This window comes from Lichenostomus cassidix, unplaced genomic scaffold, assembly GCF_008360975.1.
Source record: "Lichenostomus cassidix isolate B80296 unplaced genomic scaffold, HeHo_3.0 HiC_scaffold_500, whole genome shotgun sequence".
NCBI lineage: Eukaryota > Metazoa > Chordata > Aves > Passeriformes > Meliphagidae > Lichenostomus > Lichenostomus cassidix.
This window is the reverse complement of record NW_028148058.1, coordinates 7810-32961: the sequence shown is the minus strand read 5'-3', so window position 1 is coordinate 32961 and position 25152 is coordinate 7810. Positions and strand designations below refer to the sequence as shown.

At 47.4% G+C, this 25152-nt stretch overlaps 1 protein-coding gene and 2 long non-coding RNA genes across 3 annotated transcripts; all 3 read right to left on the bottom strand.

The window, feature by feature from the left end:
- Window positions 1-1103: 1103 nt before the first annotated feature.
- LOC146420132 (uncharacterized) lies at window positions 1104-3118 on the bottom strand. The gene is made up of 2 exons (XR_014849261.1): window positions 2612-3118; window positions 1104-2116 (listed from the first exon to the last, which is right to left on the bottom strand). It is a non-coding gene; the product is annotated as an uncharacterized LOC146420132 (long non-coding RNA).
- Window positions 3119-8874: 5756 nt separating this feature from the next.
- On the bottom strand, window positions 8875-20577 carry LOC146420131 (ankyrin repeat and SOCS box protein 13-like). The gene is made up of 6 exons (XM_085048609.1): window positions 20446-20577; window positions 18295-18482; window positions 14966-15116; window positions 13065-13199; window positions 11124-11315; window positions 8875-9182 (listed from the first exon to the last, which is right to left on the bottom strand). Exons 1-6 carry the CDS (start codon window positions 20486-20488, stop codon window positions 9055-9057), a joined length of 837 nt encoding a protein of 278 aa, XP_084904735.1. The 5' UTR covers window positions 20489-20577; the 3' UTR covers window positions 8875-9054.
- A 1477-nt stretch (window positions 20578-22054) lies between these two features.
- On the bottom strand, window positions 22055-23815 carry LOC146420130 (uncharacterized). The gene is made up of 2 exons (XR_014849260.1): window positions 23191-23815; window positions 22055-22460 (listed from the first exon to the last, which is right to left on the bottom strand). It is a non-coding gene; the product is annotated as an uncharacterized LOC146420130 (long non-coding RNA).
- Between the last annotated feature and the right edge of the window lie 1337 nt (window positions 23816-25152).

Here is a 25152-nt window from a genome sequence, read left to right as displayed (position 1 = left end):
AGACCAGGATGTGATCATCCCCATCCCAAATCCCATCCCCTTTGGGATCTCTGGGGTCCTTTTCCCTCCTCCAAGCTCGGGAAAGCTGGATTTATCCCAAATCCCAAAGATTCACGGAGCAGGATTCACTTTCCTACCCTAATCCACCAACCCAAACTCCCCGTGACTCAGTTTCCCCACAAATTTGGTTTAGTCAAATTTTCATTCAAATTTTTATTCAAAAATTCATTTTTTTGGGGATTCTGGGAATGAGGAGAGGGAGGTGAGCAGGAGGAGGAGACAAACGAGGATTCCAGGGGGATGAGGAGAGGGAAATCAATGGGATCAGGGGATGGAGAGAAGAAAAACCAGGAATTGGGGACAGGAAGGACCAGGAGAGGAGGAAAATGGGATTAAAAACGTGGAATAAATGGGATCAGGAGCTGGGGACAAGAAAGACCAGGAAATGGGGACAGGAAGGACCAGGAGAGGGAAAACTGGGATAAAAAAAAATTGGATTCACAAAGAGAGTGAATCCAATCCCACCAGGCTGAGATCATTCCATGGAAGGATTTGAACCAAATTCCTTTTAATTTCTCTCATGAACTCTCCGTGGCTAACGAGCAAGCAGAGCTGAAATTCGGTGGGGAGTTTGGGATCCTCCATGACTTCACCCCACACCTCCAGCCCATCCCCGAGGCTGGGAACTTTGGCAATCCCAGTTGTTTTCCCGGGAAAACCAGGCAGGTGCTGGCAGGGCTGGACACACCCAGGATGGTTCCCAGAGCCTTCCTCTCCCTCTCCCTGCCAGGGGAGAGCAGAGCAAAGTCCAACCCCAAAACCCCAAATTCAGTAACCCCAAAACCCCCAAATCCAGCAAAATCTAACCCCAAAATCCCCAAATCCAGCAAAATCTAACCCCAAAATCCCCAAATCCAGCAAAAATCCAACCCCAAAATCCCCCAATCCAGCAAAATCCAACCCCAAAACCCCAAAATCCAGCAAAGTCCAACCCCAAAACCCCCAAATCCAGCAACCCTAAAATCCCCAAATCCAGCAAAGTCCAACCCCAAAACCCCAAAATCCAACAAAACCCAGCCAGAAAAACAACTCCAGAGCGAAAGGCTGTTGTAATGGAATGGCTAAAATTAGTCCTTCCCAAAAAACCAGGATTATTTATTTAATAATAAATAACATCAGCTTCCAGCTCCAAACCATTCCCGATATTTTTAGCCCTGAGCTGTTTTTATTCCTTCTATTTCGGGATTGTTTAATTTCCAGAGAGTTTTTTCCGCTCTGCTTATCCCGGGATGGTTTTTCCTAAGATGATCCCAAACACGAGGTTGAATCCCTGGATACCTGCAGGTTACATTTTATCCATGTTTTCCCATTTTTCCCTCAATTTGGAGCTCGGGAGAACAGTGGGAATGTTCCCAGAAGAAGTTGGGATGAACACGTGGATGGGCAGGATGGTCCTGTTTGCTTCAGCGCCGGAAAAAGTGGGAATTTTGCTTCCCAAATCCAGGTTTTTGGGGCCAAATTGTCCCTCTGGAGGGGAAGGAGGTGATGGGATTGCAAGATCCGTGATTTCCATCCAGTGTTGGTTGATAATTAAATTAATTGATGTCCAGGGGATGCACTTGGAGCCTGGGGAGTTTGGAGGATTCCTGGGTTTTCCCTTATCCTGATTTTTCACCCTAAAACTGCTAAGGATGATTCCCTGGGGATGGGATGGGAGGGAACATGGTATGGGGAGCAGCTGGGGAGGGAGTTTGGGATCATCTGGTGTGGGAATTGGGATAGCAATCCCCATTTTTTTCCCCATTTTTCCCCCATATTTCCCCCTTTTCCAAACCCTCTGGATAGGAATCACCTGGGAATTGGGATCACCTGGTGTGGGAATTGGGATTGAAATCACCTGGGATGGATTCTGGGGGAGCATTTGGAGAGGGATCTGGGATTGGGATCACCTGGGATGGGACTTGGGATAGCAATCCCCATTTTTTCCCCATTTTATCCCCATTTTTCCCCCATTTTCCAAACCCTCTGGATAGGAATCACCTGGAATGGGACCTTGGGATCACCTGGTGTGGAATCTGGGATTCACGAATCACCTGGGATTGGAGTTTGGGATCACCTGGTGTAGGAATTGGGATAGAATCCTCTGGATTGGGATCTGGGAGATCATCTCAGCCAGGACCTGGGTAGGGAATCACCTGGAATGGATTATGGGATGGAATTTGGGATGGAATTTGGGATTGGGATCACCTGGGATGGAATCTGGGATTCAGGAATCACCTGAGATGGATTCTGGGGGAGCATTTGGTTTCCCAAATTTTTTCCCCATTTTATCCCCATTTTTTCCCCATTTTCCCCCTTTCCCAAGCCCTCTGGACAGGAATCACCTGGAATGGGACCTTGGGATCACCTGGTGTGGAATCTGGGATAGGAATTACCTGGAATGGGAATTGGGATAGAATCCTCGGGATTGGGACCTGGGATATCATCTAAGCCAAGATCTGGGTAGGGAATCACCTGGAATGGATTGTGGGATGGAATCTGGTGTGGAATTTGGGATTGGGATCACCTGGGATGGGAGTTTGGGATCACCTGATGTGGGAACTGGAATCACCTGGTGTGGGAATTGGGATAGCAATCCCCATTTTTTCCCATTTTTCCCCCATTTTTCCCCCTTTCCCAAGCCCTCTGGACAGGAATCACCTGGAATGGGACCTTGGGATCACCTGGTGTGGAATGTGGGATTCAGGAATCATCTGGGATTGGAGTTTGGGATCACCTGGTGTGGGAATTGGGATAGAATCCCCTGGATTGGGATCTGGGAGATCATCTCAGCCAGGACCTGGGGTAGGGAATCACCTGGAATGGATTGTGGGATGGAATTTGGTGTGGAATTTGAAATAGGAATTATCTGGGATGGGGAATTGGGATAGAAATCACCTGGGATTGGAGTTTGGAATCACCTGGTGGGGAATCTGGGATTGGGATCACCTGGGATGAAACCTTGGGATCATTTGGTGTGGGAATTGGGATAGGAACCACCTGGTGTGGGAATTAGGATCACCTGGTGTGGGAATTGGGATAGCAATCCCCATTTTTCCCCATTTTTGCCCATTTTTTCCCCATTATTTCCCCATTTTCCCCCCATTTCCCCCTTTTCCAAACCCTCTGGACAGGAATCACCTGGAATGGGATCTGGTGATCTGAATCACCTGGAATATCATCTCAGCCAGGACCTGGGGTAGGGAATCCCTGGAATGGATTATGGGATGGAATTTGGGGTGGAATTTGGGATTGGGATCACCTGGGATGGGATGCAGCTTGGGGGAAACCTCCTGGATCCAGAAAACTCCATCTCCACCACTGAATGGAAATCTGGAAATCTGCATCCGGATGATTCCAACCTCCACCACTGAAAACCTATTTTTTTTCCATGTTTTTTCCCAATTTTCCATCTATTTTCCAACAAAACCCCACTGATGGCTCCAGCATCCCCAAACCCAGGGATCCACCTCTGTCCCCATTTCCTGCTCACCTGGACAGTTTTTCCCCTAAAATGGGATTTTTTAAAGGAGAAAAGCAGCTCATGATCCCCCAGCACCCCCTGGAGCTGCTTCTGCTTAATAATTCTGGAATTATTCCCAAATTCTCCCCATTCCCTTCCATTTTAGCAACCAGGGATGTTTCCATCCCATCTCAGCAACGAGGATTTAAAAACACATTAATTAAATTAATTAACTTGGGGGGAGCAACACTGAAACTTCCCAAGGTTCTCAAACAGGAAAATCAGGATTTTTTTCCCCATTTCCCCCCATTTTCCCCCATTTTTTCTCTATTTTTCCCCATTTCCCCCCATTTTTCCCTCTCCTGGTTCTTCTTGTCCCCACTTTCTCATCCCTCTTTCCTCTTCTCTGGGAGGAATGGGAAAAATGGGATCAGGAGATGCTGATGAGAGGGGAAAATAGGAATCAGAAATTGGGGAATTTCTGGGGACAGGAGAGGGGAAATGGTATAAAAATACAAAATAAATGGGATCAGGAACTGGGGAGAAGAAGGACCAGGAATAGGAGACAGGAAGAAGTAGGAGAGGAAAAATGGGATTTAAACATGGAATAAATGGAATTAGGAATTGGGGACAAGAGGGGGGAAAGAGGGATCAGAAATTGGGGATGGGAAGAACCAGGAGAAGGAAAAATGGGATTAAAACATGGAATAAATGGGATAAAAACATGGAATAAATGGGATCAGGAGATGAGAACAAGGAATTGGAAATGGGAAGGACCAGGAGAGGGAAAATGGGATTTAAATATGGAATAAATGGGATTAGGAATTGGGGAGAAGAGAGGGGGAAAGAGGGATCAGAAATTGGGGAAAGAAAGAAGCAAGAGAGGGAAAAATGGGATAAAAATATGGAATAAATGGGATCAGGAGATGTTGAGGAGAGGGGGAAATAAGGATCAGAAACTGGGGAAAGGAAGAATGAGGAGAGGAAAAAATGGGATCAAAAACATGGAATAAATGGGATAAAAACGTGGAAAAAATGGGATCAGGAGTTGGGAACAAGGAATTGGAGATGGGAAGAAGCAGGAGAGGGGAAAAGGGGATTTAAATATGGAATAAATGGGATCAGGAATTGGGGAGAAGAGAGGAGACAAGAATTGGGGATGGGAAGAACCCAGGAAAGGGGAAAATGGGATAAAAACATGGAATAATTGGGATAAAATCATAGAATAAATGGGATAAAAACCTGGAATAAATGGGCTGAGGAGCAGTGGGATCAGGGAACAAGGAGAAATGGGATCAGGAGAAGGGAAATGGGAGAAGGATGAGACTTTGGGCTGAGGATAAATGGGAACAGGAGGAAAATGGGGGAAAAAAGGGGAAAAACAGGAGAAAAATGGGACAAAAAAAAGGAGAAAATGGGACCAAAAAAAAAAAAGGACAAACAGGAGAAAAAATGGGACCAAAAAAGGGGGGAAAACAGGAGAAAAATGGGATTAAAAATGGAAAAAAAAACCAGGAGAAAAATGGGACCAAAAACCAAGGAAAATGGGACCAAAAAGAGGGGGAAAAAAGGGAAAACAGGAGAAAAATGGGACCAAAAAAAAGGAATTTGGAGCTCAAAATCCACTCAGGGATGGTTGGATTTCCAAAATCCCAGGATGGGCAGAGGAGGCTGGAAAGGAATAAAGTGGGAAAAGGGTTTGGGAATATCAGGAAAGATCCTAAATCCCACAGGAAGCTGCAGATCCCACAGGGTGGTGATCCCAAATCTGGATAAATTCCACCCCAAACCCAAAAATTCCCGGGAAAATCAGGAATTTCCACCAGGAATTGGAGCTTCTCAGTTTTCCCAATTTCTGCTGGAGGTGTTGGGAATTTTAATTAATGGGGAATTAGTGGGGTGATGAGCTCAGCTCGGTTTGAGCAGCAAATCCTGAGGGATTTTGGGATTTTTTTCCCAATTTTTGGGATTTTTGGCGCCAGGATGAGGGCAGAATGGAGCTGCTGCTGCAGAAAATAATTCCAGGGAGGAATAATCCCAAATTAATTCCCTTCATTCCCAGATCCACAGCTTTAGATCTCAGATCTTTATGGGTTAAAAAATCATTTTGAATTCCTGATTTTGTCCGGATTAATCCCAAATCAAATTTAAAACAAAACAAACAAACAAACAAAAAAAAACACCAAAACAAAAAAAAAAAAAACCAAAAAAACCAACCGAAAAACCCAAACAAAAAAATCCCAAACAAACAAAAAAACAAACAAAAAAAAAACCACCAAAAAACCCAAAACAAGAACAAAAAAACCCCCAAAAAACAAACCAAAAAACCCCAAAAAAACCCCCAAAAACCCCAAGGCGAAGCTGAAAAAAAATAATAATTTTGCCACAATTTCCACCTCTATTTTCCCCTTTTTTCCCTATTTTCCTGCCATCCCTGGAGGCACAGGCAGCCCTTCCCTCCCTATCCCAGTTTTTCCCAAAATTCCTCCTTTTTTCCTTAAAAATTTTCCTCCCCCAAGTGGAGATCAGAGGGAATTTCATCCCAAACCCATCGGGATTGAATTCCTGGATGTGATTTGTTATCCCAACCTTTTTTTAGGATAAGGAGGGAAAAAAAAACCCAAATCCAGGTGAATTCCCCCAAAAGCATTCCCAAAATCCAGGTGAATTCCCAAAAAAAATCCCCAAATCCAGGTGAATTCCCAAAAAAATCCCCAAATCCAGGTGAATTCCCAAAAAAAATCCCCAAATCCAGGTGAATTCCTAAAAAATTCCCCAAATCCAGGTGAATTAAAAAAAAAATCCCCAAATCCAGGTGAATTCCCAAAAAAAATTCCCCAAATCCAGGTGAATTCCCAAAAATAATTTCCCAAATCTTTCCAACCCCAAACCATCCCACAAACCCTTCATCCCATCAAAAATCCCACAAAACCCCCAGAGTTGCTCAACAATCCCACATTCCTGAGGATTTCCCACCCTAAAACCGGGATGAGAACAGCAGGATTTGGGAATTTTTTTCCCACAAAAAACCCAAAAAAAACAACAATTAAGGGGTGAGGAGGAAATAAATGGGATTATAAATAATCCCAAAAGGGGTTTTCTGACCCCATAAAGTGCATTCAGTCCCAGCTCAGCTCTGCCAGCCTGGAGGGAGTAAATTCCTGAAGAATTCCAGGAATTTTGGGGGAATTTCTTCTCATCCCAGTGCTCAGGTGAGGAAAATCAATGGGAAATCAATGGGAAATCAGTGGGAAATCAATGGGAAATCAATGGGAAATCAATGGGAAATCAATGGGAAAATCAATGGGAAATCAATGGGAAATCAATGGGAAAATCAATGGGAAAATCAGTGGGAAATCAATGGGAAAATCAATGGGAAAATCAATGGGAAATCAATGGGGAATCAATGGGTAAATCAGTGGGAAAATCAATGGGAAATCAATGGGAAATCAATGGAAATCAATGGGAAAATCAATGGGGAATCAATGGGGAATCAATGGGGAAATCTATGGGAAATCAATGGAAAATCAATGGGGAAATCAGTGGGAAATCAATGGGAAAATCAGTGGGAAATCAATTGGAAATCAATGGGAAATCAATGGGAAAATCAATGGGAAATCAATGGGAAATCAATGGGTAAATCAGTGGGAAAATCAATGGGAAATCAATGGGAAATCAATGGAAATCAATGGGAAAATCAATGGGGAATCAATGGGAAAATCAATGGAAATCAATGGAAATCAATGGGAAAATCAATGGGAAATCAATGGGAAATCAATGGGAAATCAATGGAAAATCAATGGAAAATCAATGGGAAAATCAATGGGAAATCAATGGAAATCAATGGGAAATCAATGGGGAAATCAATGGGAAAATCAATGGGAAATCAATGGGAAAATCAATGGAAATCAATGGGGAATCAATGGGGAATCAATGGGAAAATCAATGGGAAATCAATGGGAAAATCAGTGGGGAAATCAATGGGAAATCAATGGGAAAATCAGTGGGGAAATCAATGGGAAAATCAGTGGGAAATCAATGGGGAAATCAATGGGAAATCAATGGGAAATCAGTGGGAAAATCAATGGGAAATCAATGGAAATCAATGGGAAAATCAATGGGAAATCAATGGGAAATCAATGGAAATCAATGGGAAAATCAGTGGGAAATCAATTGGAAATCAATGGGAAATCAATGGGAAAATCAATGGGAAATCAATGGGAAATCAATGGGTAAATCAGTGGGAAAATCAATGGGAAATCAATGGGAAATCAATGGAAATCAATGGAAATCAATGGGGAATCAATGGGAAAATCAGTGGGAAAATCAATGGAAATCAATGGGAAAATCAATGGGAAATCAGTGGGAAAATCAATGGAAATCAATGGAAATCAATGGGAAAATCAATGGGAAATCAATGGAAATCAATGGGAAATCAATGGGGAAATCAATGGGAAAATCAATGGGAAATCAATGGGAAAATCAATGGAAATCAATGGGGAATCAATGGGAAAATCAATGGGAAAATCAATGGGAAATCAATGGGAAATCAATGGGAAATCAATGGGAAAATCCCAAATTTTGAGGCAGAAATCCACATTCCTGTCAGATCCCAATGGGATGATCCCAAAAATCCTAGAGCTTCCCACATCCCAAGATTCTTCCCTGATCCCAAATTTTATTTTTTCCCATTGTGTCTCCTTTGGGATCATCAAAATGGGATTAAAATGGGATCCAAACAGGATCCAAATGGGAGCAAAAATGGGATCCAAATGAGACCAAAATGAGATTAAAACTGGGATTAAAATGGGATCCAAACTGGGATCAGAATGGGATCAAAACAGGATCAAAACAGGATCCAAATGGGATCAAAATGAGATGAAAATGGGATCAAAATGGGATTCAAATGGGATTAAAATGGGATCAAAATGGGATCAAAATGAGACCTAAACCAGGATGAAAATGGGATCCAAACGGGAGCAAAAATGGGATCCAAATGAGACCAAAATGAGATTAAAACTGGGGTTAAAATGGGATCCAAACTGGGATTAAAATGGGATCCAAACTGGGATCAGAATGGGATCAAAACAGAATCCAAACAGGATCCAAATGGGATTAAAATGGGATTAAAATGGGATCAAAATGGGATTAAAATGGGATCAAAATGGGATCAAAATGGGATCCAAACAGGATCATTCCACACCAGAGCAGCTCACAGGTACAGCCAATTCCCACTCCAGGATTCTCCATTTCCCTCAATTCCCTTTGCCTGAATCCCAGCAGGAAATCAGGGAAAACCCAAGAAATCAAATCCCACTGGAGAAACCAGCAAATCCCCATGGAAAATAGGAAATTCAGCCTGACAAACCCCATTTCCAGCAGTTTGTTTAAATTAAAATGTGGATTTTTTGGGGGGGAGGTAGAAGAGAGAGGAGATCTTTGTTCGTGTGGCTTTGCAGGATTTTTCCAGCTGTGTTCCAGCTGTGTTCCAGAGGTTTTCCAGCTGCTTTCCAGGGGTTTCCAGATGTGTTCCAGAGGTTTTCAGGGTGGTGTCAGTTGTAGGAGAGGTACTGGATGAGCCGAGGAGGAATATCCAGCTTGGAGATTTTCTCCAGAGCTCGCTGGCCGGCGGCTTTGCGCACTGTGACCCTGCAGAGCTGAGACAGGCTGAGAGGGGTCTCTGCGGGGAGAAAAATGGGGTTAAAGTGGGGTGAGATGGGTGGGGAAAATGGGGGGAAAATGGGGGAAAAATGGGGGCAGGATGGGGGCAAAAATGGGGGCAAAAATGGGATTAAAATGGGGGCAGGATGGAGACAGAATGGGGTAAGAATGGGATTAAGAATGGGATTTAAATTGGGATTAAAATGGGATACAAAATGGGAGGAAAATAGGATCAGGATGAGATCAAAAATGGGATCAGAATGGGATTTAAATGGGATACAAAATGGGATCAAAATGAAATGCAAAATGGGATCAAAACCAGGATCAGGATGGGATCAAAAATGGGACCAGAATGGGATCCAAATGGGATCCAAAATGGGATCAAAACAGAGTCAGAATAGGATCAAAAGTGGGATCCAAATGGGATAAAAAATGGGATGAAAATGGGATCACAAATGAGATCAAAACAGGATCCAAATGGGATCCAAATGGGATCACAAAGGGGATCCCAATAGGATCCCAAAGGGGTCAGCAGGGGTCAGTTGCAGGGAGGAATCTCCAGCTTGGAGATTTTCTCCAGAGCTCGCTGGCCGGCGGCTTTGCGCACTGTGACCCTGCAGAGCTGAGACAGGCTGAGAGGGGTCTCTGCGGGGAGAAAAATGGGATTAAAGTGGGGTGAGATGGGGGGAAAATGGGGGAAAAATGGGGGGAAAATGGGGGAAAAATGGGGGCAGGATGGGGGCAAAAATGGGACTGAAATGGGATCAAAATGGGATCAAAATGTGATCACAATTGTATAAAAAATGGGATCAGAATGGGATTAAAATGGGATCAAAACAGGATCACAATGATATAAAAAATGGGATCAGAATGGGATTAAATTGAGATCAAAATGCTATCAAAAATGGAATCTGAACAGGATCAAACTGGCATCCAAACAGCATAAAAACCCAGCATCAAGCCAGGAACCAAAACAACACCCCAACTCCTGCTGGCCCATCCCCTGCACACCCCAAACCCCAGAACCACCCCAGAACCATCCCCTGCACACCCCAAACCCCCAAACCATCACCTGCACACCCCAACTGCCCCAGAACCATCACCTGCACACCCCAAACCCCCAGAATCATCACCTGCACACCCCAAATCCTCAGAACTATCACCTGCACACCCCAAACCCCCAGAACCACCCCAGAACCATCCCCTGCACACCCCAACTGCCCCAGAACCATCACCTGCACACCCCAAACCCTCAGAACCACCCCAGAACCATCACCTGCACACCCCAAACCCCCAAACCATCCCCTGCACACCCCAACTGCCCCAAACCATCCTGCACACCCCAACTGCCCCAGAACCATCCCTGCACACCCCCAACTGCCCCAGAACCCCCACAACCACCACCTGCACACCCCAAACCCCAGAACCATCCCCTGCACACCCCAAACCATCACTGCACCCCAGAACCATCCCTGCACACCCCAAACCATCACCTGCACACCCCAGAACCATCCCCTGCACACCCCAAACCATCACCTGCACACCCCAGAACCATCCCCTGCACACCCCAAACCATCACCTGCACACCCCAAACCCCCAGAACCATCCCCTGCACACCCCAACTGCCCCAAACCATCCCCTGCACACCCCAACTGCCCCAAACCATCCCCTGCACACCCCAACTGCCCCAGAACCATCACCTGCACACCTCAAACCCCCCAGAACCATCACCTGCACACCCCAACTGCCCCAGAACCATCACCTGCACACCCCAACTGCCCCAAACCATCACCTGCACACCCCAAACCCCCAGAACCACCCCAGAACCATCACCTGCACACCCCAAACCCCCACCTGCACACCCCAACTGCCCTGAACCATCACCTGCACACCCCAACTGCCCCAAACCATCCCCTGCACACCCCAAACCCCCCAAACTCCGGCTGTTCTCCCCACTCACTCTCGTAGTACTCGAGGCACTTGGCGGCAGCGCTGCTGCTCCAGGTGTAGTCGGAGGGTTTCTTGCCGCGGTTGTCTCTGGCGTAGATGTTCCCCCCGAACTCCACCAGCATCTCCAGCAGGTCCACGTTCCTCACCTTGGCCGCGTGGTGCAGAGCTGTCTCGTGCAGCTTGGCCGCGTTCACGTTGGCGCCTGGGAGGGGAGAGGAGAGAGAGATGGGTGGGGGAGGATGGGAAAAACTGGGGAAAAAGGCCTGGGAAAGGCTGGGAAAGGATGGGAAAGGATGGGAAAGAAAGCCTGGGAAAGAATGGGAAAGGATGGGAAAGGATGGGAAAGGCTGGGAAAGGATGGGAAAGGATGGGAAAGAAAGCCTGGGAAAGAAAGCCTGGGAAAGAAAGCCTGGAAAAGCCTGGAAAAGAAAGTCTGGGAAAGACTGGAAAAGCCTGGGAAAGGCTGGAAAAGACTGGGAAAGCCTGAGAAAGAAAGCCTGGGAAAGAATGGGAAAGGCTGGGAAAGGCTGGAAAAGAAAGTCTGGGAAAGCTTGGGAAAGGTTGGCAAAGGATGGGAAAAACTGGGGAAAAAAGGCTTGGAAAAGCCTGGGAAAGGCTGGAAAAGTATGGAAAAGGAAGCCTGGGAAAGCTTGGGAAAGGTTGGGAAAGGATGGGGAAAAAGGCTTGGAAAAGCCTGGGAAAGGATGGGAAAGGCTGGGAAAGAAGGACTGGAAAAGCCTGGGAGAGCCTGGAAAAAAAGGCTTGGAAAGTCTGGAAAAGACTGGGAAAGCCTGGGAAAGAAAGCCTGGGAAAGAAAGCCTGGGAAAGCTTGGGAAAGGCTGGGAAAGAAAGGCTGGGAAAGAAAGGCTGGGAAAGAAAGGCTGGGAAAGCTTGGGAAAGGCTGGGAAAGAAAGGCCGGGAAAGGCTGGAAAAGCCTGGTAAAGGCTGGAAAAGTCTGGAAAAGGAAGCCTAGGAAAGCTTGGGAAAGATTGGGAAAGGATGGGAAAGCTTGTGAAAGGCTGGGAAAGAAAGGCTGGGAAAAGCTGGAAAAGCCTAGCTGGTCCCAAAATCAAGGAATTGTTCGATAGAGGGAAAAATGCTGTTGGCTCCTGGGAGACAAGGGAGAAATCCTGATGGGAAAAGGCTGGGAAAGGCTGGAAAAGAAAGGCTGGGAAAGAAAGCCTGGAAAAGACTGGGATAAAAGGCTTGGAAAAGGCTGGGAGAGCTTGGGAAAGGCTGGGAAAGGCTGGGAAAAAAGGCCTGGGAAAGGCTGGGAAAAACTGGGAAAGAAAGCCTCAGAAAGCCTGGGAAAAAAGGCCTGGAAAAGCCTGGAAAAGCTTGGGAAAGACTGGGAAAGAAAGGCTGGGAAAGCCTGGAAAAGAAAGCTTGGGAAAGCCTGGAAAAAAAGGCCTGGAAAAGCTTGGAAAAGAAAGCCTGGAAAAGGCTGGGAAAGGCTGGGAAAGCCTGGGAAAGCCTAGCTCGTCCCAAAATTAAGGAATTGTTCAATAGAGTGAAAAATGCTGTTGGCTCCTGGGAGAGAGGGGAGAAATCCTGATGGGAAAAGGCTGGGAAAGAATGGGAAAAACTGGGAAAGAAAGCCTGGAAAAGCCTGGGAAAGGCTGGAGAAGAAAGCCTGGGAAAAACTGGGAAAGCCTGGGAAAAAAGGCCTGGAAAAGCCTGGGAAAGAAAGCTTAGGAAAGCCTGACTGACCCCAAAATTAGGGAATGGTTTCATGGAGGGAAAAACTAGAGAGGCTGGCGCAGGACTCAAAAAAAATACTAGGAAAAATGTGGATTTGCTCCTCTGATTTGGTGTTTCGCTTGAGGAGAAGGAATTTCTTCCCCAGGTTTTTGGGTAAATAAATAAGCAATCCAGGTTTTTGGACTTCCGGCGAGGCCAACACTTCCCAGAGCCGTTCCCAAAAAAATTCCCCACCCTGGGAATGCCCTACCTGCCTTGAGGAGCAGCTTGGCACAGTCCAGGTGCTCCCTGGCACAGGCCACGTGCAGAGGAGTGCCAAAGTGACAGTCGTGAGCCTCCAGGTTGGCGCCGACGTCGATGAGGAGCTGCACACACTCCGTGCTGCCTGGCGAGGGGAAATGGGGAAATCAGGGTGAGAAATGGGAATTCTGAGCCTGTGGGGTGGGCAGGGCAGGCTGGGTGGTGTTTGGGGTGAAGGGAAAAGGGGAAATCAGGGTGAGAAATGGGAATTCTGAGCCTGTGGGATGGTCAGAGCAGGCTGGGTGGTGTTGAGGGTGATGGGGAAAAGGGAAAATCCACACCAAAACCAGGAATTCTGGTCCCGTGGGATGCTCAGAGCAGTCTGGGTTCTGTTTAGGGTGATGGGGAAAAGGGAAAAAAGGAAAAGGGAAAAAGGGAAAATCCAGGTCAAAACTGGGAATTCTGAGCCTGTGGGATGTTCAGAAAAGCCTGGATTGTGTTGAGGATGATGGGAAAAAGGGAAAATCCAGGTCAAAACTGGGAATTTTGATCCTGTGGGATGCTCAGAGCAGCCTGGGTTGTGTTTAGGGTGATGGGGAAAAGGGAAAATTCATGTGAAAACTGAGAATTCTGCTCCCATGGATGCTCAGAGCAGCCTGGGTTGGATTTAGGGTGATTGCTGCTCTCACATCCAGGTTTTCCTACTGATCCCTCTGGGCAAGTGGAATTTCAGGGCAGAAATTACACTGAGTGAAAGTAATTAATTGGTAAATTCCTGGCTGGGATGGAATTCCCAGAGAAGCTGTGGGAATTCCTGGATCCCTGGAATGTCCAAGGCCAGGCTGGACAGGGCTTGGAGCAAACTGGGGTAGTGGGAGGTTTCCCTGCCATGGGGTTTGCAATTCCCAACCCAAACCATTCCCTAATTCCATTATTAACTATTCCTCTGCTCCAAATATCCCAGATATCCCAAATATCCCAACAGCCCTGATCCAAATATCCCCAAGAGGCCAGAGAGCAGCAGGGACATTGCTGTGCTCCCTGCAGCTTTCCCTCATTCCCTGGACTGATCCTAAAGCTGGAAAAAGCTGGGAAAAGGATAAGGAGCAGCACAGGCAGCAGCACTTCCCAAAAACCTCTGACACTTCCCAAAAACCTCTGGCACTTCCTAAAAACCTTTGACAATTCCTAAAAACCTCTGGAAATTCCCAAAAACCTCTGGCACTTCCTAAAAACCTCTGGCACTTCCCAAGAACCTTTGGCACTTCCCAAGAACCTTTGGCACTTCCCAAAAACCTCTGGCAATTCCTAAAAACCTCTGGCACTTCCCAAAAATCTCTGGAAATTCCTAAAAACCTCTGGCACTTCCTAAAAACCTCTGACACTTCCTAAAAACCTTTGACAATTCCCAAGAACTTCTGGCAATTCCCAAAAACCTCTGGCACTTCCCAAAAACCTCTGACACTTCCTAAAAACCTCTGACACTTCCCAAAACCCCCTGGCACTTCCTAAAAACCTCTGGCACTTCCTAAAAACCTTTGACAATTCCCAAAAACTTCTGGCACTTCCCAAAAACCTCTGACACTTCCCAAAAACCTCTGGCACTTCCTAAAAACCTCTGGCACTTCCCAAAAAACTCTGGAAATTCCTAAAAACCTCTGGCACTTCCCAAAACCCCCTGGCACTTCCTAAAAACCTCTGGCACTTCCCAAAACCCTCTGGCACTTCCCAAAACCCTCTGGCACTTCCCAAAACCCTCTGGCACTTCCTTCCCACCCGACAACCTCCCAACGCCAGCAGAGCTCGACCAATTCACAGTCAAAACAAGACACCTCCTGCCGCTTTTTCCCCACTCCAAGCTGCCAAAACCCCACAGAAAACAGGGATAAATCCCCAATCCCTCTGATTTACCGTTCATGCAGGCCTCATGGAGGGGAGAGGCCGTGTAGAGGGGAGGGTTGACCTTGGCCCCGTGGGACAGCAGCACCTTGACACACTCGATGCTGCCCGAGGCGCAGGCGTCGCACAGAGGGGTGCTGCCGTCGATGTTCCTGGCGTCCACCTGGGGGAAAAGGATGGGATTGTTGTCCTTTTATTATGTTTTTATATACTTTTTATATACTTTATATCCTTTCCTACTCCTGTGCTGCCGTCGATGTTCCTGGCGTCCACCTGCAGGGAAATGATGGGATTGTTGTCTTTTTTCATTGTATTTTTATATATATTTTATATACTTTCCTACTCCTGTGCTGCCGTCGATGTTCCTGGCGTCCACCTGCAGGGGGGAAATGATGGGATTATTGTCCTTGTTTATTATGTTTTTATATACTTTTTATATACTTTATATCCTTTCCTGTTCCTGTGCTGCCGTCGATGTTCCTGGCGTCCACCTGCAGGGGGGAAATGATGGGATTGTTGTCCTTTTTTATTATGTTTTTATATACTTTTTATATACTTTATATCCTTTCCTGTTCCTGTGCTGCCGTCGATGTTCCTAGCATCCACCTGGGGTGAAATGATGGGATTTTTGTCTTTTTTCATTGTATTTTTATATATATTTTATATACTTTCCTACTCCTGTGCTGCCGTCGATGTTCCTGGCGTCCACCTGCAGGGAAATGATGGGATTGTTGTCCTTTTTTATTATGTTTTTATATACTTTTTGCATACTTTTTACCCTTTCCTACTCCTGTGCTGCCATCGATGTTCCTGGCATCCACCTGTGGGGTGGGAATGATGCCTGATGGGTTTGTTGTCCTTTTTCATTATATTTTTACACCCTTTTGATATACTTTTTACCCTTTCCTATTCCTGTGCTGTTGTTGATGTTCCTGGTGTCCACCTGGGGGGTGGGAATGATGCCTGATGGGTTTTGTTTGTCCTTTTTCCCTCTTTATACCCTTTTTATATACTTTTTACATTTTTTATTTTATTTTTATATACTTTTTACATTTTTATACCCTTTTTATATGCTTTATATCCTTGCCTATTCCTGTGCTGCCATCGATGTTCCTGGTGTCCACCTGTGGGGTGGGAATGATGCCTGATGGGATTTTTGTCCTTTTTCAGTATATTTTTATATACTTTACATCCTTTCCTATTCCTGTGCTACCATCGATGTTCCTGGTGTCCACCTGCAGGGGGGAGTGATGCCTTGTAGGATTGAACTCTGTGGGATTTGGTTATGAGGATGGAATAGAAACAAGAGATCTCTAAAGCTGGGTTTAGAGCATGGGGGTTTGTTGTGAAGGAGCATGGGGGTGAGAAACCTGCTAACCTAGAGCAGGTCAGAGAGGCAAGAGAGAGAGGGAGAGAGGCAGAAAGAGAGAGATTTACCATTTACAATACAATAAATCATCTTCTGTGTTGAATATTCTAATTTTCTTGAACCGATCTGCAACAAGCTACAAACTCTACAGCATTTACACACAACCTATAAGAATCATCACATTACCATATGGGGTTGCATTTTAAATATTCTAATTCTCATTAACCAATCTAGAACAAGCTACAAACCCTACAGCATTTACACACAACCTATAAGAACCATCACATTACCATATTGGGTTATATTTTAAACCTTAAATCATCTTCCGTGTTGAATATTCTAATTCTCTTGAACCAATCTGAGACAAGCTACAAACCCTACAGCATTTACACTCAACCTGGAAGAATCATCACATTACCATATGGGGTTATATTTTAAATATTCTAATTCTCATTAACCAATCTAGAATAAGCTACAGACCCTACAGCATTTACACTCAACCTATAAGAATCATCACATTACCATATGGGGTTGTATTTTAAATATTTTAATTCTCATTAACCAATCTAGAACAAGCTACAAACCCTACAACATTCAGCCTATAAGAATCATCCCATTACCATATGGGGTTATATTTTAAACCTTAAAAAACTGCTTTTTGGGATCTCTACCAGGCAGGCAGGGTCTGCTCTGACCCTTGGACCTGCCTAGGTAGAGAGTATTGTTCTATCAAGCAGGGAGATTCCCTTCAGTGGCCAAACCATTGTTTCCTAGTTACTCTTCAACTCACACCTTGTCTTCATCTCAATTTCATTTACACTTCCCATATTCTCAGCATCTTTTGCAAGATAATCATATCTGTAAGGCTTTCCTATTTCATCTTCCCCAAGAACGCCTGATGGGGTTTTTGTCCTTTTTCATTGTATTTTTATACTCTTTTTATATACTTTTCACCCTTTCCTATTGCTGTACTTTTATTCCCTGTATCTTAGCCCCACATGTTTATAATTCTTATACTATATCTTAGTTCAGAATTCTTTGGGGAAGATGAAACAATCTGCACAATCTCAAGAACATGAGGCACCAACCTTGAAAATGTTTTTGTAAACTTAGTTGTAACCTTTTGGGGGGGGGGAGGTAATTAGAATAAAGGAGTGATTGCTTCATTTGTTAGGTTTCTTATTGGGGAATTTTAGATAGGTCTGCTAATTGGTGAGGTCCATAAAATTGTATACAGGTTGTACTTGGGGTCCTTTTTTTTGTCATGGTTCCACCTTGGATCCTATCAAACCAAGGTAATACCTTTTTCCCTATACTGTGGTGTCTGTGTCTCATTTTTATCAGCATTTTAGGCACCAGGAGAGGGAAAACCTCAGGGAGGGTTGGAGAGTCGTGGAATTGGTAAGTTGGGAAAGATTTTTAAGATTGGGGAGTTGGGTTGAAGGAGCAGTGCCAAGGCCACCCATGTCCCCAAGGGTCACATCCACGTGGATTTTAAATCCCAGCAGGGATGGGGACTCCATCCCTGCCCTGGGCAGCTCCTTCCAATGCTTTACAGCCCTTTCCATGGAGAAATATTCCCTAAAATCCAATTCAACCTCCCCTGGCCAGCCTGAGGCTGTTCCCTCTCCTGCTGTCCCTGTTCCCTGGAGCACAGCCTGACCCCCCGGCTGTCCCCTCCTGTCACAGCTCTGCAGAGCCACAAGGTCCCCCTGATCCCCTTTGCTCCAGGCTCAGCTCCTTTCCCAGCTCCCTCAGGAGTTTTCCATTCCCTTCCCAGCTCCATTCTCTTCCCTGGACAACCTCCAGCCCCTCCTTGGTGTGAAAACCCAAAACTTTGCCATCAGGGCAAACCTATCCAGACCCTCCAGCTGATTCTGTCTCTGGGGCTTCCAGCCTAACCCAACACCCAAAAACATCCTCAACCACCAACCCAGCCGAATTCCCAGCTGGATCAGCCCCAGCTCCTCACCTGGGCACCAGCCTCCAGCAGCAGTTTGACACACTGGGTCTGTCCCCTGAGGCTGGCCTCGTGCAGGGGGGTGATGGAGTCGTAGGTGACAGCGTTGACGCAGGCGCCGCTCTCGATCAGCTGCTGCAGCTGCCGGATCTCCCCGCTCCTGGCAGCCTCGTGGACAGGAGTCCTGGCGGCCCAGAAACCTGGGAGAGGAGGGAGAAATCGTGGAGTTCAGAAATTAAATCATAAATACAGAGGGAATGGGTGTTTGGTGTCCCACAGGGTGGATACTGGGATGGAATTCCCAGAGAAGCTGTGGCTGTTCCATCCCTGGAATTCTTCAAGGTCAGGTTGGACAAGGTTTGGAGCAAGATGGGTTGGTGGAAGGTGCTGGAACGAGATGGCTTTCCAAGCTTTCCTACCCAAATTGTTGGGTTGGAAGAAGAAAACCTGGGATGAATCATGGAGCTCATAAATTAAATCACGGATATGGAGGAAATGGATGTTCAGCATCCCACAGGTTGGATATTGGGGAGGAATTCCTGGAGGCCTTGGGATGGAATTCCCAGAGAGCTGTGGTTGCTCCATCCCTGGAATTCTCCAAGGTCAGGTTGGACAGGGCTTGGAGCAAGAAGGGATGGTGGAAAGTGTTGGAATGAGATGGCTTGCCAAGCCTTCCCACCCAAATTGTTGCATGATTTTGTGGAGCTCTGGGTTCCTGGAGGAACACGGGCTGGCTGTAAGGAGAGCTGGGATGCAGGAGCAACTCAGCCCAGCTTAAAAACACCTTCCCAAAAAGTCCACAGAGCTTGGGAAAACAACTTCCCACCTTGGCTGGACACCTGGCACAGGCTGGCTTCACCTGCCACCATCAGGTGACAATGTCACCTCCTCTCAGGTGGGTTTTGCTTTTGAGGCAGCAGTGAGTGCAAACAGCCCTGTGTGTTCATGGATCCTCTCCAGAAAAATAAAGGGAATCCTGAATCCCAGTGTTTTCACAGCCTGGTCCATGCAGGCTTTTTTATTGACTAGTGGGATCCTCATTCCCTTTGCCAACATCCCTGTGCAGGATGTTTCTCCTTCCCTGGAGCTCCTCGTGGTTTATGTCAGGAGAAGCAAATCCAAATGAGGATGGAGAGCTTCCAGCACCTTCCAGGGCCTGAAGGAGCTCCAGGAGAGCTGCAGAGGGACTGGGGACAAGGCATGGAGGGACAGGACACAGGGAATGGCTTCCCACTGCCAGAGGGCAGGGATGGATGGGATCTTGGGAATTAGGAATTCCTGGCTGGGATGGAATTCCCAGAGAAGCTGTGGCTGCCCCTGGATCCCTGGGATGGCCAAGGCCAGGCTGGACAGGGCTTGGAGCAAACTGGGACAGTGGGAGGTGACCCTGGGTTGGAATGACATCCCCATCCTGCTCCTGGAGGCAGAATTCCCGGCTCTGCGGCACAGCATGGCTCGGGCTCAGCTGAAGGACAGGGCAGGGCAGCAGGATGGCTCCCGAGGGAACCACAGAGCATCCCTGCCGCGGGAATCCGCCGCAGCTCCGGCCCTGCCCAGCCGACCCGCGGGAGGGATTTGGGATGGAAATGGGATCACCTCCTCTCCCCGAGCTCCCCAGAAGAGCACAGGATAATTTAGGGAGGAACGAGGCTCGTTCCCCGCGCCCTGACGCTGTCCCGGGAGCATCCTCTCATCCCTTCCCTTGCAAAAGGCCATTCGCTCCCCAAACCGTCCTGCAACCCCCAAAACCGTCCCGAAAGCCCCAAAACCGTCCTGCAACCCCCAAAAACCACCCTTTAACCCCTCAAACCGCCCTTTAACTCCCCAAGCCGCCCTTTAACCCCCAAAACCGCCCGGAAAGCGCCAAAACCGTCCGGAAAGCTCCAAAACCACCCGGGCAACATCCAAATCCGTCCTGCAAGCCCCAAATCCGTCCTGAAAGCCCCAAACCCACCCTGCAACCCCCAAAGCCATCCCGAAAGCCCTAAACCCACCCTGCAGCATCCCAAACCATCCTTTAACCCCCCAACCCATCCCGTAACCCCCAATCCCGACGCTCCGAGCCGCCCGCGTTTCTTCCCGGCGCGGCTCAACTTCCCAGCTCCTTTCCCGGATTTTTCCCGGATTTTTCCCAGTCCTGTCCCCGTCCCGCTGAGCACGCACTGATGTCGCCCCGCAGGCAGCCGCCGCCGCCGGGGTTCTCCATGGCCCGGCCGGGCCCGCTCCCGCTCCCGCTCCGCCTCCCGGGGCTCCTCCCGGGGCTCCTCCCGGCCCGGCCGCGCGGCGCACCGGGAACTGTAGTGCGAGAGGGGAGAGGCGCTGGGATCGGGAACGGGGGATTGGGAGCGCTGGGAGGGGGAATGGGGGGACTGGGGGGACTGGGATGGGGACTGGGAGCACTGGGATAGGGAACGGGGGGACTGGGAGCACTGGGATCGGGGAATGGGGGGACTGGAGGAACTGGGATCGGGAACGGGGGGTTGGGAGCGCTGGGATGGGAAACGAGGGACTGGGAGGGGGAATGGGGACTAGGAGCACTGGGAGGGGGAATGGGGAATTGGGAGCACTGGGAGGGGGAACGGGGAGACTGAGGGGACTGGGATTGGGAAGGGACTGGGAGTACTGGGATGGGGAGACAGGGGTGCTGGGGTGTGCGGAGCGGGTAATGGGGATACTGGGGTGGGAATGGGGTACTGGGATAGGAACGGGGGGACTGGGAGGACTGGGATGAGGAACAGGGGGACTGGAGGGACTGGAATGGGGTAACGGTCGTATGGGGGACTGGTGAGTGTGGGGGAGGAGAAGGTAATGGGGCACTGGGATGGGGAACAGGGTTACTGGGGGCACTGGGATGGGAACAAGGGGGCTGGTGTGTGCAGGGAGGGGTACTGGGGGTACTGGGATGGAGAACGGGGGGTACTGGGGGACTGGGATGGGGTAACGGTCATATGGGGTGACTGGTCTGTGGGAGGAGGAGGTAATGGGGGCACTGGGATGGGAAATGGGCACTGGGGGGATTGGGATGGAGAATGGGGTGCTGGGGGGACTGGGATGGGGAACAGGGGGGCTGGTGTGTGCAGGGAGGGGGTACTGGGGGTACTGGGATGGAGAATGGGGGGAGCTGGTGTGTATGGGGTGGGGATAATGGGGGTACTGGGATGGGGAATGGGGTACTGGGGGCACTGGTGGGTGCAGGGAGGGGATACTGGGGGCACTGGTGTGCACAGAGTGGGGACTAGGAAAAAAAAAATCAATGTTTTCCACCAGTGGGCATTTTCCTCCTGGGGAAAAAAAAAAAAAAAAAAAAGATATTTCCTTCAAAATGTCAATTTTTGAGAAAATATCCATTTTGGAGAAAACCAATTTCCCACTGCAGGAGGATGGGATGGGATAAATTGATGGCAAAGTGATGGAGCTGCTGCTGCTTCCACGGAGTCAGGAAATCAGTGGAAATAATTCCATAAAAACTCAAATTGTTCCGTCCTGCCGAGTGAGGATGTTGGGGGATTATCCCAGGATGGAATCTCTCAAAAAATGAGATTTTCCAGAGGAATTTTGGCTGCTCCTGGATCCTTGGAAGTGTCCAAGGCCAAGCTGGACAGGGCTTGGAGCAAACTGGGATGGTGGGAAGTGTCCCTGCCATGGAACTGATGAGCTTTAAGGTTCCTTCCCACCCAAACCATTCCATGATTCCATGATTTTTGCCAGGATCAGACCTTTTGGAAAGAGCTCCCATCTCCTGGCTCCAGATGTATCCGGTAAAGAGCAATAATTCATGTCAATATTTAATGTTTAAACTCCAAATTTAGAGATTATCAGGTTCATGCTGCAAAATTACAGGCTAAGCAGCACACTGAATTATTATTAATAATGATTTTGGGGAAAAAATTTGGGAAAATGGAAAAAGACTTTAAAAAAATAATAATTTGCTCCCTGCTGAAAACGTTCATCTGCTTTTTGTCACTTTCTTGTCATGTTTGAGTCATTTCCTGAGGACCCTGTGTGGTTTCACAGTTGACACCGTTGTGAAACCACCACTAAAAAAAGCTGGGTTTAGCTCAGGGGTGGTTTAACTCCAGGCCTGACTGAAAAGCCACCAGAACTATTTTCAAATCTCTTTGGCACCACAACTCGAGCAGCACTTTGGTTTCTGAGGGAGCTGCAGGGTGCCGAGAGAGCTAAAAAGGAAAACCAAACACAAAAATAAATCCAACAGAAAGCAAAAACCTTCAGTGGTTTTGACATGAAGACACGGTGAGCAAGGGCCAGAGATGGTTCTTCATGGGGGATTTTTGATGATTTTCACGTTTTTTTGGCAAAAATTAAAGGGGAAATAAAATAAAACTGGGGGAAATTTGCTTGTTTTGCTGCAAAATCTTAAAGACTTGAGTTCCTAAGCAGGAAAAGCACAGATTTTGGGGGAAATTGGAGAAACCAGTCTGGGAAAGCAATGCCTTGCTGTCCAAATGGATAAAAAAATAATGGAAGAGACAAATGGAAATAACAGGATAACAAAGCTTAGGAAATCAAGGAAAACCAAGCCAATGTCTCACGTCACAAATTACCTGAGAGGCCCTGGGATGGAATTCCCAGAGAAGCTGTGCTTGCCTCATCCCTGGCAGTGTCCAAGGCCAGGCTGGAAGGTGTTCCTGCCCGTGGAAGAACTCCTGGAATGTGGAATTAGGAGATACTTAAGGTCCCTTTCCACCCAAACCATTCAGTGATAATTAGGAAATACAAGAAAACCAGAGAGAAACTCCACATTTCCATGAATTTCTGTGAATTTCACCCCCAGAGCAGGGGATTTGATGCTCTCCAGTATTTCCAGGCTGTGTTTTCACACAGCTGGGACTCCTGGCGTTGCCCCACAGGGTCAATAATTTGCTCAGATTGAATGATTTGCTTTACCCTGATGTCATCCAGCAGGACTGAAGTTGTCCTCAGGAAATGCTGCTCCCATTGCAACTTGACTCATTCCTTTCATGGCATCTGCAGGAATCACTCTTCTTTTTTCCGTTGTTTTTCTGAATAAAAGAGGAAATCAAACACCCATTGAGTTTTTTGTTTCACACTTCCAAGAACCTCATGAGTCAAAGTTTCAAAAAAGAAAACAGAGCCCTGTCAGGAAGCAGGTCCCCACCACGGTGACATCACGGGTTCTCCTCTTGGGTGTCACCACCCAAAAGGTCACAAAGCACCAAAGAGGGACAGAAAACTCCAGTCAGGAATGGGCTCTGAGCTCCAGAGGCTCCAGTTCCTCTCCCAGCAAAATTAACAGGATCATGAAGTGTGGAAAAGACCTTTGGGATGATCAAGTCCAACCATCAGAATTGCTGATGACAAAATTCCTTTGAATTCTTTGCTTTTCTAAGCACTGAAAAATGAGTTTTCACACGAGATTCTGCATTTCCTCACCAGAAAGAAATACTAAAATACTTGGATTTTATCGTGGCAGGGGCTGAATGATCCCACCAGAGGTGGAAACTTGGATGTTCTGACTGCAGACCTGCTCCTGAGGTGCCCCAGAACCTCAGAAACCACCTCACATCTCCTAGGTCAAGGCACAGCATTGTTGATTTTCCCCTCAAAGGGCATCTGGGACCATATTTCTGTCTCAGCAAGAATTCCAAGTTTTTTATCTGCCAGCAGGAGCTGGACAAACCCATGGATCTGGCAAACTGGAGACACACTGCTGTGAAATTTGCTATAAACAACACCCTGCTCAAAAAAAATCATTTATTTGTCCCCCACCTTCATTTTTTAGTAGCACTTTGCACCCTCTGCTGCTTCCGTGGCAAATTCTTAGGATGGGTGAAATACCCATAAGGGCTGATTTGGGTAATAAGTGACTTATAAATTAGTTGTCTCATAGCTGTTCCCTGTTTTTGAGCTCCTTTGCCAATCTTTCCTGCTAAAACCACGAGTACTCAGCATGCAAAGGTCAGCAGAGCTCAGCCAGAGGCTGGGCACTGAGTGCCAGCAAATTCCCAAATCCCAGCAAGGATCGGGAATCAGCCTTGTTGTGAATTTATTCCGGATGCAGCACCATGGATCTCGCTGCCAAAAGCACCTGGAAATGCCAGGTGGAATTCCCTCCAAGATCTGTGGCTCAGCACAGCCAAACACAACCTTTGCTCCACGCTTGGGCACGGGGTGTTCCTCCAAGCTCTTGTGCAAGAGGTTGGGCAAGTCCAGATCTCCCTGTTCCCTACAGAGCTCCCTGTTCTCTACAGATCTCCCTGTTCCCTCCAGAGCTCCCTGTTCCCTGCTCTGAAATCGATTGCAACATTCGCCGTTTGAGGCTTTTTTGGGGTTTCTGAGCACTGAAAAAGGAGTTTTCACAGGAGGTTCTGCTTTTCCTCAGAATTCCTGCCTGGTGAACCCTAAAAATTCTCATCTAGTGTTCCTGGAGGGTTCAGTGGTGCTGCAATGAGGCAACTCAGAACCATCAGAAGGGAATTCCATGAACCATTTCCCTGATCCCCTCAGCCCCTTCCTTTGGCTCTTCCTCAGGGCCTTTCCCTATTTTTCTTCATCCATTCTGCCTCTTTCCCTATTTTTCTTTATCCATTCTGGCCCTTTCCCTCATCTCCTCACCCCATTTCTGGGTCACTCACCCTCATGCCCTCAGTCTCCTGCTCTGAGCTCATCCCTCACCTCAGTGCTTTTCCCTTGGTTTGGATCTTCCCTCATTCCCTCACATCATTGCTTAAATATCTTCCTTCACCTCAGTCCTTCCCCTCAGGGTTTTTCCTCAGCCCTTCATTTTGGATCTTCCCTCAGTCTCCTTCCCCTCATTCCTTCTTTTCCTCACCCCTCACATCATTCCCTGAGCTCCTTCCCTCACCTCAGTCTTTCACCCTCAGTGTC

Excerpts from the sequence above, each read along its gene's own strand:
- LOC146420131 (XM_085048609.1), bottom strand. The coding sequence starts at position 20,488 with ATGGAGAACCCCGGCGGCGGCGGCTGCCTGCGGGGCGACATCA. Across the intron at positions 15,117-18,294 it reads TGCTGGAGGCTGGTGCCCAG|GTGGACGCCAGGAACATCGA; the intron begins GTGAGGAGCTGG and ends CTTTTCCCCCAG. Across the intron at positions 11,316-13,064 it reads CAAGCTGCTCCTCAAGGCAG|GCGCCAACGTGAACGCGGCC; the intron begins GTAGGGCATTCC and ends CTCCCCTCCCAG.